Below are 13,805 nucleotides of genomic sequence, written 5' to 3' on the forward strand. Positions count from 1 at the left end.
GCCCTGGCGCACGCATGGATGTTAAAGAACAACTTAAAGGAATCGAGTGGTTCTCTCCTTTCACTGTATGGATTTCTTGGGTCAAATTCAGCGCCTTTACCTGTTGAGCCCTCTTGCTGGCCCATCAAGGAGCTTTAAGAAGAGTGTGTGTGGCCCTGTTCTGGTCTGTGTTTTCAGGACGCCTCTGGCTGCTGGACAGAAGAAGGGCTGGGCGACTATGTAGTCAAGCAGGGAAATGAGCTTAGAGACTGGAGCAAGGAAAGTCCAGTGGTCTGAGAAAACAAGGGGTAGAGCGTGAAGGAGGCAGAAGCTGGTAAACCTCCATGAGTTCAAGGCCAGCCTAGTCTACAAGCAAGTTCTAGGTCAGTCAGGGATACATAGTGAGACCCTTCTGTCTGTCTTCCTTTTCTTTCCTCCTCTCTCTCTTCCTTCCTTCCTCCTTCCCTTCCTTCCTTCTTTCCCTCCTTCCTTCCTCCTTCCTTCCTCCTCCCTCCCTTCCTTTCTTTCCTTTCTCACTCGCCTAGATCCTGAAGGAGCCCTGACCTTGGTGTGGGAAGGGGAAAGGTGAAGATCAAAGTCATGGTGACTCATTTCCAAATTCCAGAGCTGGTTTACAGTAGAACGGAGATGGGCTGGACTGAGTGTCCACCTCGAAGGTGGGGGGAATGAAGAGAACACGGCTTGTCCAGGAGCCAGCTAGACCCCTGCATTTGACCTCTGCCTCCTCATATTCCCAGGGCACATGTGTCTGTCCCCTGGGCTGGGGTCATTTCTGTAGCAGGGAGTAAAGGTCCCGGTTGCCTGTGATCCTGGGATCACACACAGTCCCTCCCTCCCTCCCTCAGTTCAGCTCAAACCTAAGTTAGAGGGAAGGGTTGGGGCCAGAGCTTCGGCCACTGGCTTCTGATTCTGCTATGCTCTTGACATACAGGAAAGATGCACCCCCACTCTGTGCTGCAGCTCCTAACTGTAGAATGAGGGCAGAATTATATATTCACTATAAAGTGTAGCGGTGAGGATGGAAACAGAAGACTAATATACACATATGCCCAGCCCTGGGCCACTTCTACAGAGAAGAAACAGTCGGCAAGTGGGGAAGAATGGCCTCAAAGAAGCTCAGAAGCTGCTGATGTGTTCTCCGTTAGTGTGCAAAGCCCAGAGCTGGTCCAGTGAGTGTCCCCAGGTCAGCTGCCATAGGGTGTCTTAGGTTCCTCAAGCTGCCCTGGGCATCTAGTCCCACCTGGCTCACTGAGGTCTGTAACTATCAACGACCATATTTGGGTTGGATGCCAGGGCCAGGAGCTCAAGAGGGCCCTATACCTAGGGTGGTGTTTATAAATGTGTCTGCCACCTTCTCCCTCCCAGAAGCCCCCACGGGAGACAGAGTAAAGGGTTGGGATGAGTCCCAGGGGCACCCAGAGTCCAAGGCTGATGCAATAAGCTGGGCAAGGCATGGGTGTGGGGCGGGCTGAGGGTTGGAAACTAGGCCTACCTGTGGGGTAGTGACCTTGGCCATGATCCTGGGTGTTGGGGTTCTCTGGGGCAGGAGCTGTTCAGCGTGCTGCATGGCTCAGGTCAAACTGGAAAACCTCCGGCCAGACTTCTGGCTCACATGGGTCACACAACCCCCCACTTTCATTTTACAAGCCAGCAGCTTCACCTCTGAGAACCTCTACCTTCCCCGTCTTCTGACGGGTCAGCAGACAGATGAGCTTTGATTCACCAATTTACTGCGAGCTCAGGGCAATCTGGTCAGGTGCCAGGCTGAGGGGAGACAGTCGGGACCTGAAGCAGGCAATACCTGTCTTCCTCGGCCAACTCCTTTGGGTTTTCTCCGGTGGACCCTTGGCTCTGGTCTGGGGGCTAGGGAAAGCGAGGGGCTCCGAGGGCAGACGCTTGCCATTACATGAATCGGGTACACAGCCTCCGAACCTAAGCAACTTCACTTAAAGCGCTTTTGAGGCTTTTTTTTTTTCCAAGACGGCTGCTATCAGCCTGCTAGTCACGCGGGTCCCAGCCTCTACCGCCCTCCGAGGCGCCACTAGCCGGCCGGGATCTGGGGACCGAAGCTGCAAGCGCCCACGCCCGTGCGCCCCCGGGAGGCTGTGCTGGCGCCGAGGAAAGTGGGAGGGGCCAGCAGGCCGAGAACGGCGAGCCACGCCCACCGGCAGGTGGCCGCAAGCTCTGAGAGGCTGCTGGCGGGGGCCGGGCCCGTGGGCGGGGCCTGTCGCGCGGCCGTTCCCACGTGTCCCAGGTTCCTGCCCCCGAGGCCCTGTGCTTATAACCCGGGATGCGCGCCTGTCCCAGCCCTGCTCCTCCGCCGTCTGCCACTGCTGCCTGGATTTACTGGTAAGAAGTTTCGGGCCTCCCTCGTTATCCTAGGACCCGTCCCAGGAATTCCAGAGAGAGAGAGCGCGAGCGAGAGAGCAGCTGCAAGGGGTGGGCACAGGGAGGCCCCCGAGTGACCGCGCAGTCGGTGGAAAGATTGAGGCTGATGCTCGGGCTCCTGTGACGCACATGTTTCTGCTGCCTAAGGAACCCAGCGGAGGGCACAAGTCGTAGGATCTGAGAAGCAGGGGGAGTATCGAGGTCCCGTCTGATTTTCCTTCTTGGATCCTATGTGCTGCGAAGGCACCAAGTAGAGACCCAAGGAGAGTCCAGAGGGTTGGGGAAGAGTAGGCACCAAGGAGAGTCCGGAGGATTGGGGGCTCCGAGTCACTCTCCCTGGATCGGACTCTCTGTTTATCCCCAGGCCTGTTTCTCAAAGTGAGGCAAGAGGTTCAGTCCCTCCTTTCCCTTAGGGGCTTGAGCGTGTGGCTTTCTCCTGAGTCTGAGGGTGCCCTGCTCAAGTGGACGTGCGGACCCTGCCTACCGGCCTTGTTCTAGGCTGTGACTTGTGTCCCTTTCTGGTGGGGTGCAGTGCGAAGCTCAGTTTGGGTGGGGCTTCTCCTAGCCAGGTTTCCTGCTGGCTGGCTGGCTGGCTGGTTCTTTGGGAGGAGCCCCTCCACAGGAAACGTCTGTTTCTGGGTTGTTACCGCCTTGGGCCCCCTCCAGGGAGGCAGGATCACTCTGCTACGGAGGGAAATCTCCAGGAGAGCCAACTGCAGTCTCAGTATTCCCCTCTGTAAAATGGGAATGTCAGACTGTCTGCAAGCTCAGTGGCAGGAGCAGACCTGCCCTCTCCCCAGGGATAGATCAGGAAAATCCTTCCTTTTGATCCCTTCCCTTGCATCTCCTCCACCTGGCCGGTGGCCTGGCAGGTGATGTCTGACGTCACCCGCGGGTCTCCGGAGCTGCCAGCCTTGTTCTTGTGCCATCCTAGAGTCGAGTAAACTGCAGAGAGCTATGTGGCCTGGGTCTGCTCAGTTGCTCACTGGATCTGGGATGCAGACCTGAAAAGACATTTTCCCCTGCTCCCTGGGACCAGACCTTCAGAAGGGGGGGAGACAGTGGAGGGAGCCAAGAACTGGGCTGGGCAGAGACTGGAATAGTTCCTTTTTAACATCCCCCCCCCTCCCGCTGCCCGCCATGTTCTCGCTAGGGTCTTCCATCACATTCCAACAAAGGCTGAGTAGCTTTGCGAATGACCCCAAGGGCTTCCCAAGGGCTTCTGGCTCTGTCCTGTGTCAGTGGACTCCAAAAATGGAGGGTGACTTCTGTCCACCACCCACCTCCCCAACCTCTATGCTGGGACCAAGCACAGGAAGCCCCCAGTCTAGCCCTGGGGTATACATGCCCCTCCCCCACCCCAAATGCCTGCGTGCTCTGGGCTGTGGAAGCCAAGCACTCCCCCAGAGTCAATCCAGCCCACCTGCTGCACCAGCGTTTTCTCATGGCCCCTAAGCCAACCAAATGCCTTCGTCCACTGTGAACACTCAGCTCCTGGAGTGAGAGTGGCTTGCTTGTGGGCACCCATGTAGAAAGTGATGCCTTGCTGAACTCTAGATCTGAGGCACTGATTTTTTCTGAAGGCTTTGGGCAGAGTGGGTTTCCCAGGACCAGGCTCCCTGCCTCCTTTGAGGCTGGTTCCTCCCTAGACCTGAGGAAAGGCCAGGCGCCCAGGGACTCTTTGTTGGTGGCACTAATGAGTGGGATGATGTGCTCTTCCAGTACCGGGAGCTGTTAGCCTCAGAGCTGCCCCTGAAAAGCTGAACTCTGCCAACTTTCCCCGTAGGCTAAAGAGACAGCTAATAGTAAAAGGCGAGTCAGGCGTGGTGGGCGCGCCTTTAGTCCCAGGACCTGAGAGCAGAGATCAAGGCCAGCCTGGTCTACAGAGTGAGTTCCAGGACAGCTTGGGCTACACAGAGAAACCCTGTCTCTTGAAAAACAAAACCAAAGATAGTAAAAGGTAGACCCTAGAGAGCTGCTCAATGTAGGCACTGGAAGAGAAACAAAGAGGTCCAGGGACCACCCCCAAGTCCATCTGACACAGGCTGGGGTTTAACTTTTTTTTTTTTTTTTTTTTTGGTTTTTCGAAACAGGGTTTCTCTGTAGCTTTGGAGCCTGTCCTGGAACTAGCTCTTGTAGACCAGGCTGGTCTTGAACTCACAGAGATCCGCCTGCCTCTGCCTCCCAAGTGCTGGGATTAAAGGCGTGCGCCACCATTGCCCGGCCCAGGCTGGGGTTTAAACAGGGCAAGAGGCATTGCATACTGAGCAATCCTGTTCAAGGTGTGGCCGGGCCATCACCACCCAAGCTCTAGTCAGAACTGAATGACATTGTATCTCCATTCTTTATTTATTTTTGAGACAAAGTCTCACTGTGTGGCCCTGGCTGTTCTGGAACCAGGCTGACCTCAAGCCCACAGAGATCCCCTTGCCCCTGCCTTCCAAGTGCTGAGATTAAAGGTGTGCATCACTGTGCCTGGCCTCTTGGGAGAAAGGTTCTTCTCTGGCTCTCACGGGTGCTTCAGCTTTTCCATTCCTCCAGAATTTCCTGGGAAATTCCATCCTTTCAGTAGTCTCAGAGTCAAAGGAAGGGGCACTAGTGTCCTCACGCCCGCCAGGACAGTTACACTAGACAAGGGTTTGGATGCCATAACACAGTGTTCTCACCCTTCCTAATGCTGCAACCCTTTAATATGCTTCTCATGCTGTGGTGACCCCCAACTACAAAATTATTTCCTTGCGCCGGGCGGTGGTGGCGCACGCCTTTAATCCCAGCACTTGGGAGGCAGAGGCAGGTGGATCTCTGTGAGTTCGAGACCAGCCTGGTCTACAAGAGCTAGTTCCAGGACAGGCTCCAAAACCACAGAGAAACCCTGTCTCGAAAAACCAAAAAAAAAAATTATTTCCTTGCTATTTCGTAACTGTAATTTTGCTACTGTTATGATGTGACCTCTGTGAAAGGCTCATTCAGTCCCCCCACACACAAAATGGGTGACAACCCCCACCCAGGTTGAGAACAACTGCCATAGGAGGTTGGTGCGCCTCCTGCTGTTCGGTATTGGGATTGCAGGCTAGCTTTATCAGACATAAAGCAGGAGAGGGAAGCTGAGCCAGGTATAGTTAGGGTTTTATAAGGAAAGTAATAACAAACCAATTTGAACTGAATAAGGATGTCATCAGTTGGAGAGGGGGTGGAAGAACAGCCCAGGTAGCTGTTGTCTGGTGACAAGTTGTCAGGACAGGAAGTGAAGAGAAAAATGTCCTAGGAGCCAGGGAGTGGAGGGCAGTCTGGGCTTGAAGCCACAAGCCTGTGAGCTGGGCTCATCCCATCTTGGTCGCCGTCTGAATAGGTGGCGGTGGCAGCCTATGCCTGAAAACAGCATCATGTGACCCATGCTCTTGTCACTCAAACACTGTTGTTTTAAAGCCATACAAGCTTCCTAGGTGTTGAGGAACAGCCTGGCTGGCCTGATATGTGTTTCCTGGGCACTGGCCACTTGGCTTTGGCTGAGGACACAGAGAGTGTCCCCTACCTTGCCAACTTACACAAGCTGGCAGCCAACTTGATGTGTGGTCATTTGTCCTCTGGCCTGTGTCTATCATGGCAAAGGCTGCCTGCCCTGGCCTTGAGAGCTTGGGAGTTGGGAATGTGGGTTCTGCACTTTTTCTCAGTTCAGCCAGCCCCGGCCACATGCCTTCCCTGGGAAGGAAGCTCCATGTCCTGAGCCCCCAGAGAGTCAGGGGCAAGCTGAGGTTATTAGCTTCAGAAGTGGTGTGGGGTGTTTGGGAGGCCCCATCTCCAGCATGCCCTTGAACCCTTGAATCCAGTGTGAGGGATAAGATGTTCTCACCCCTGCCTGACAGATGAGTGGCCATGGTTGGGGTGCTAAAACAACTCCAGCCCACATCCAGAGTACTCTTCCCCTCTGCCTCTTCCTGTCTCCAAATCAAGGCTATAGCTTCATTTAGCTTTTGAGACTGCAGTAACCAAGGTCCTGACTAGTTTCTAGGCATGTGTGCATGAGTGTACACACTTGTGTACACACACACACACACACACACACTCGGGTCCGTACCCCTCAAGTGCACGGAGACAATTTCTCAGGTACCCAACCTCAGATGCACAAAGATACACACACAAATGCAGCACACACACTGCAAGCCCGCATGTGAGCTTCAAGGCACACAGTCCTTGCTGGGCACACCCTTCACACTATACAGCCCCAACGTAGGCTCCCACAACCACAGCCTGGCAGATGGAGGTAGGCATAGAAGCCCACATTTCAGGGCATCCTTGTTCCTCCTCCCCACCCCCCAACAAGGAGCTGACCGCCAAAGAGTATATCTGCTCTGAAGTGCTAAATGCCTGCCATAGGCACTGGGAGATGATCTCTGCTCCGAGCAGAGAGAGCAGAGACATCGTGACAGAAGCAGATCAGAATCCAGTGCCCTGTTGGGAGGGAGCATTCCATGGGGCCACTGAGAGCGGGCAGTAGGGATGTTTGGTCTGTCTCTATGGAGACTACTCCCTTTTCACCCTTCTTGGCGCCAGGTGTCCTAGGAAGGGAAGGGGGAAGTCACCATTAAGAACTGAATGAATCTCAGGCAGCATCCATTCCCCGTGGTACCCTGCTCCCTTGCCACCTTTTGCCTAGCTCTTCCCTCTGACACCCCCAGAGAGGGTGTCAGCATCTTATGGGTGTGGTGTTTTGACTGCCTGTATAGTCCCACATGTGAGCAGTGCTCTCAGAGGCCAGAAGAGGGTGCCAAATCCTCCGGAACTAGAGTTAACAGATAGGTGTGAGCCTCTGTGTGGGTGCTGGGAATCGAATCCAGGTCCTCCCCAGTGCTCTTAACTGTGGAGCCGTTTTTTACACATGTATAAAATCCGTTGTCCTCACTATGCCCCCTCCCCACCTTGCTTCGGTCTCCCACTGAATCCAGACCTTACAGATTTGACTAGACTGACTGACCAGTGAGTTCCAGGAATCTTCCTGTCTCTGCCTCTGGGGTTATAGTGCACACCACTATACCGGCTTTTAAAATGGTTGCCAGGGATCTGAACTCAGGTCTCAGGCTTCTGCGGTGGGCATTTTGCCACTAAGTTACTTCTTTAGCTCATGTTTGTCGTCTGGATTATGGCAGAGGCTTCCAGGTTGATGCATACAAAACTTAACAAACTGGATGATTTAGATCCGTGCAGCTAAGGGGTAGAGTGCCTGCTTAGCGGACACATGACTCTAGATGTCTTCCTTGACACCATGTCTCTGTCTCAGGCCACTCATAGCATCAAGTGGCCACAGAAGCCAGATTCAGGATCTCAACATCACATTTGCTTCTACAGAGTGGTTCACCGGACCAGGGAGACAGACTGCGGACTCCATCCAGGAACCTGTACTTGCAATCACAGGTATTTTCCACCTTGATCCTTCTCCCTCCTTCCCTTCATCCTCTATGGCCAGTTAGTTGCCTAGCTGCAGTTGCCATGGGCACCATCTTCTGGTCCCAAGGTCAGGGCCTACTGAGTCACTGAATGCCAAGGTCCAGGGCAGCTGGCTGGGCATAGGCAGACAGTTGCTGCCTGCTGGAGACTGCAGGAAGCAGGGAGAATTGGCCCTTGCACCAACCACCTTGTTCCTGAGGTGTTTGCCTCCTTAAGTCCAAAGGGCATCAGGGCCTTCAAGAGACCCGTTGGGGCTGACTAGAGAGTGGGCCTGGCAGACGTGTGAGGAACTGCATGGTCTTGGCTCAAGCTCCAAAGTCCACGTGCAGCATGGCACTGGGTGGCCTGGGAAAGCCACTGGAACCCAAGGGACAGCGCTCAACAGTCTCCATGGTAGTGGTGGCAACCAGGTGACCCTGCTGAATTCCTGAGGCTTGTGGAGGGCTGTCCATCACCCTTCCCAGCGACATCTAACAAGGACCGTAGGTGCCTCTGCCCTAAGGCAGGGGTTCTCCACGTCCTAATGCTGCAGCCCTTAATAACACAGTTCCTCGTGTTGTGCTGACCCCCGACCATAAAATTATTTTCCTCGCTACCTCATCACTGTAGTTTTGCTACTGTTCTGAATCATAATGTACATGTCTGCTCTGCGACCCCTGGTTGAGAACCACTGCCCTCGTGGAACTGTGAGACACAGAGTTCTGGGTCCACATCTGGCCCTACTGCCCACTGACATTATAATCACCGAGTTTCAGACTCTGAGTTTCCTCTTTAGCATGGTGGTCCACGTGCATGGCATGCCCGAGGGCACTCAGGGAGCCGTCTAGACAGAAGAAACAGCTGCAATGGCCAAGAGACAACCGTAGTACTTTCTGGAAGACTCTGTTAGTTGAAGAAAGGGCTGTATTGTGGTAGGGCTTCTGGGAAAGAACCCCAGACTACGGAGAGGTGTTCTGCTTAGCCTGTCTCCGTACCCCTTTCTCTGTCTGCACACAAAACACTCCTGCGTCCCTGTGGGTTTGAATTGACAGATACTGGGGGTCTCTCAAGATCCCTTGAAAACAGGGTGTCAAGCTACTTTGAATTCCAGTGAGGGAAGGAGGGAGAGGTGCCCAGGACCAGGTGGCCGATCCTGTGACTTTTTCGCCCAAAGGCGGGAGGCAACATCACTTACCGGGCAAAAAAACAAGTTCCAAAGCCAGGCTTTCTCTTTGCCCTTGAACTGTTTGTTCTGTGACCTTGACCGCTGACCTCCCTGTGCACCGTCCACCTACTTCTGGGGTCCTTGTGAAGGCTCGGGATGCCCAGGGCCCTATCTGACGCATCTTGCTTGGCAAGGAACAGTTCTAAGGGGGCATGTCTGCTACCTGCGGCTCCGGCTCAGGCCCCTTCCCAGCCTCCGCTACACACATCCCTCTTGCTGGCTTTGGTCCAGCCCTCAGCCTCTGTCTAGCTGGTGGGGACTGGCTCCCAGACTGACCTCCTTATCACTGGCCCCGACCCCTGCCATGAGCATTCTTGGATCCCATGTGGAATGTGTTCAGAACAGTCAGGTCAGGGTCTCCCAGGAGGGGTGGATGCAGGGAGGTGGACATTCTGTTCCCAGTGCTTTATTGTCCCAGGGATAAAGCTGCCCAAGGCCTCCTCCCGCCCCCTCTCCCCAGTGGGCCCCGAGCCAGGAGGAACTTGCAGGGTTGGCCTGTTACACTCACCATTCCTTCACACTCCCTCAGACGAGATGTCCAGCAAGGGCTCCGTGGTTCTGGCCTACAGTGGCGGCCTGGACACCTCCTGCATCCTTGTGTGGCTGAAGGAACAAGGCTATGATGTCATCGCTTACCTGGTAAGGAGGTGCCCGGCATGCCTGCCATCTGTCGCTCTCTGTCCCTGCTGCCCACGGGTCACCACGTCCCTCCACCAAGTCTTGCTTTTCTCTCTCTACAACTGTCCTGAGCCAGAAGGGGAAACGGCCTCTCACTTGCTGAGCTGCCTCCATTTCTTTGGCCTTATGATGCCCCTCAGAACCAGAGAAGGGGACAGGATGGTGGGAACAGGGGTGTGCCTTTAGCTATGCCTCTGCTATCTCTGTGCTTCGAAGTGGCACACAGTCCTGGCCTCTCCTCTCCCTCTAAGTGGTCTTTAGTTCTAGGGCGGCAAATGGATCATCAGAGAAAGGTTGTGCTTGGTGCTACTTCCGCACCCAGGACCTAGCACAGACATCACTAATTGAGCCGGCTGCCCTCAGGATCCTCAGCAGCCTAGGAATCCACTCCACAGCTATGCTCATCAAGACTCTGGGTTAGAAACCCTTCAGCTCCAGCCTAGAGCAGCTGAAGGCAAAACAGAGCAAAAATCGAAAAGCAATTCTTGCCTGTCATAGTGATTGATGTCCAGGAGTAGGGAAGCTCCAGCACTGCTAGATCAAGGCGCTGTCCAGAGCTGTCTTTCCTTGGCTTCATTCCTGGCCTCTCCACAGCAAGCAAAATCATAACCCAGCTGTGTCAGGCTCACACACGGGTAGTAGAGGCCAAGGCTCCTCCCATTGGCTGGAGTCAGGCCTTCCAGGCATTCTCTGTGGGTTCACCTTAGGAACACGGGTCTGTCACGCAGGTGGGGGTGGGGTGTGGCATAATAGTTCCCACCATTCCTGGGTGGGGGGTGAGGTGGGGGAAATCCTCCCAGGGAAATGAGCTGAAAGATCCTCTGAAGAATTTGGAATTTGTTGGCAGTCTCTGTATGGTCAACTGACAAGCTACACAGGACTGGGATTATAGTGTGTGTGTGGGGGGGGAGCCCATTGCTCCAAGCCACCTGGTGAGTGGCAGGTGTGTGTGTGTCAGGCAGGGTGGTCCTAGCTCTACAGACCCCAGAGTTGACATCTGGTAGATTGAAAACTGGGTAATCTCAGACGGGAACCTACAGCCGGGCCTTAGGAGAGCAGAACCCATCTGTGGGTTCCGGTGGGGACAAACAGTGAGCTCAAGTCCACGGGCAGAACTTTATGTGTGCAAGCTGAACGCCTCTGACCTGCGGCCTGCAGCCCACTAGGACACTCAGATAAGCTGGTCCCTGCCTATGGCCAGGGTGATGGTGCAGGGCAGGCCTCAGAGGAAGCCTCAGCTTTGTGGATGATTACGACACATCTCTGTGTCCCAACGACTCGGGTGCCAGGAGCAGCTTTGCTACCCTCTCAGCCCAGGGGAACCAGTGACGTGCACACCCAGCCACATGGGGCCAAGTGTGAGCTTCTGGGGAGCCCCAGCCTCCAAGTCCCCCTGCAGGCCCCATTCTTCCTTCTACCACCTCCTCATCATGAGGCACCGCTTCCGTGGTGGCTGCCCGGGTTCACCCAGGGCCTTCGTGATCCTCTCGCACCCTCTCCGTCCCTCGGCTTACTGGCCTCTGTTTCTGCTCCACAGGCCAACATCGGCCAGAAGGAAGACTTTGAGGAAGCCAGGAAGAAGGCCCTGAAGCTTGGGGCCAAAAAGGTACCTGTAAGACGCCGAGCTCGGGGCTGGAGTGGAGCTGCGTGGGGAGGGGCAGCAGAACTTCTGTCTCCCACACCCATCCCTCCAGTTTGCCCTCTTGCTTCCAGGGGGGTGAGATCAAATGTGCTGCTTTCAGATATACGAACACCCCCATCATCTGTCCATCTTCCTATCCACTTATGCATCCATGCACCTACCTACCCACTAACCTACCTATCCACTTATGCATCCATGCACCTACTTACCCACTAACCTACCTATCCACTTATCCATCCATGCACCTACTTACCCACTAACCTACCTATCCACTTATGCATCCATCCATGCACCTACCTACCCACTAACCTACCTATCCACTTATCCATCCATGCACCTACCTACCCACTAACCTACCTATCCACTTATGCATCCATGCACCTACTTACCTACTAACCTGTCCATCTATTAGTCCATCTGCTCGGTCATCCATCCATCCAACTCCCCATTTGTCCTTTGTTTTGTCCACCCCTCTTTTATCTCTCTTCCATCCACTCCTCCATCATCTACCTGCCCATCCCACTGTCTGTCCATCTGCTTATCCTTCCATCCTTTTCCATCCCCAGGAAACCCCAGCTGGACTCAGTGTTGGCTGCATCTCTAACCTTTGACAGATATGCCTATGTTGGGTGGCCCCACTGAGTGCCACCCACAAACTGCTCCTAGTGGAGTAACCTTGCCACTTGAACCCTTTTGCTTGGGGATTGGATAGGAGACATCCCAGTCCACTGCCTGGTCAGAACTGATTGCTCTGTAGGATACTTTTTCAGTTGCTTGTCCCTGCAGGACTCTACAGGTCAGAAAGAGCACTCAGGAATCGAGTCTCACAAACTCAAGGCACCCTGTGGCCAAAGCCTGGAGTGAGACTCTATTTAGGGCTGCCCAGAGGAGGGGAGGGGAGGAGACAGGAGGGTGGGGCTGCCTTATCCTTACCTAGGCAGAAGGAAAAGCACTGAGGACGTCAGCCAGTTTCTGCACAGGGACTGGTGTGTGGTGCCCTCACCCCTCAGTTTCTGCACAGGGACTGGTGTGTGGTGCCCTCAGTTCCTCTGGTCTCAGCACCCTCTGTGTTCCTCTATGGAGTTGGCTTGCTTGAAACATTTGGGTGTTACTTTTGTGTTGCCAGCATGAAAGCTACCTTAACAAAAACAGCAACTAGCACTTCAGTACATGATGTAATGTGTTATATATTTTAAATTTTACCATGTGTATGGGTGCATGTATGTCTGTACCACGTGTGTACCTGATGCCTGCAGACATCAGAAGAAGGTGTTGAATCCTATGTGGGTGCTGGGAATCAAACTCAGGTCCTACAAGATCAGAGGGTCCTCTTAGCAGCTGAGCCTTCTCTCCAGTTCCCAATACAATTGTTTTCACTGGTCTTCCTAGAAGGTCTTCATTCCTCAGAGCTAGGGTCTCAGTAGTTCACACACGGCTACTTGGCCTGGACATTTGGAATGTAGCAGATCCCTGGCTGCATTTACTAGCTGTTCCAAGCTCTGTTCCCTCACCTATTCCAGCAATTGTGACAACTGACAATATCTCCAGGGATTGCCAGGTTCCTTCTAGAGAAGCTCACCTGGTTGATAACTTCTGTTCCAGGTCCTAAGGAATAACAGAGTTCTGTTCTGTTGAGAAGGATGCTGGATGGTATATTGGGATTGATTAGTAATGTCTGCCATGAGTGCAGAAAGGAGACTGATAGTATGGTTGGCTGAAACTGATTAGTGGTGTCTACTACTACAGGGCAGAAAGGAAGTCTGTAGCCTGCTCTGATCTTATATGGACTTCCAGGGCTCTGTGTTCCTGTTGGGCCCCAGTTCTTGCTAGGCTCCCTCTCACAACTGCCCTCCCTTTAGGTGTTCATTGAAGATGTGAGCAAGGAGTTTGTGGAGGAGTTCATCTGGCCTGCTGTCCAGTCCAGTGCGCTCTATGAAGACCGTTATCTCCTGGGTACCTCTCTGGCCAGGCCTTGCATAGCCCGCAAACAGGTGGAAATCGCCCAGCGCGAAGGGGCCAAGTATGTGTCTCACGGTGCCACGGGAAAGGTAAGGCTAGAGATGATGGGTCTGGTGGCTGGAAGGAGGAAGGGAAGTTAGGTCACTGAGGATTTCAGAGGTGGCCAGGGTGAAGGGCTGAGCTGCCTGAGCAGCAGTGGTCATCCCTTTGGTCTGTGTGCTCAGCTTCCCAGGGGAGCCTTGTCACCCTCGGTAGGCCTGACACAGCCCCAGATAAAGTCACAGCATATGTCACCATGGGATGTCACAGAAAGGGCTAGAAAGAACTGGAGAGCAGGGTGGGCTCTGAAGGCCAGAACTTCAATGACACAGTGTAAGGACCTGCTCCTTCCTAAGGCCCAGAGAAGAGACTATGTTCGAGACCACCCCCAACCCCAGAACCCAGGCATTCAGTCCTTGCCTCATAGAGGCCTCAGTTGTGTTCCCATCATTG

At 54.1% G+C, this 13,805-nt stretch overlaps 1 protein-coding gene across 1 annotated transcript in view; it reads left to right on the plus strand.

Annotated features, from left to right (window-relative positions):
- Positions 1-2,258: 2,258 nt before the first annotated feature.
- The window catches only part of Ass1 (argininosuccinate synthase 1), a 48,813-nt gene continuing 37,266 nt past the window's right edge, over positions 2,259-13,805 (plus strand). Inside the window, exons 1-5 of the mRNA XM_075985771.1 lie at positions 2,259-2,349; positions 7,732-7,797; positions 9,564-9,673; positions 11,250-11,318; positions 13,214-13,402. Coding sequence (XP_075841886.1) covers positions 9,569-9,673; positions 11,250-11,318; positions 13,214-13,402 — 363 coding nt within the window. The 5' untranslated portion in view covers positions 2,259-2,349; positions 7,732-7,797; positions 9,564-9,568. The remainder of the gene's footprint in view (positions 2,350-7,731; positions 7,798-9,563; positions 9,674-11,249; positions 11,319-13,213; positions 13,403-13,805) is intronic.

Source organism: Microtus pennsylvanicus, chromosome 9 (assembly GCF_037038515.1).
Source record: "Microtus pennsylvanicus isolate mMicPen1 chromosome 9, mMicPen1.hap1, whole genome shotgun sequence".
Lineage (NCBI taxonomy): Eukaryota > Metazoa > Chordata > Mammalia > Rodentia > Cricetidae > Microtus > Microtus pennsylvanicus.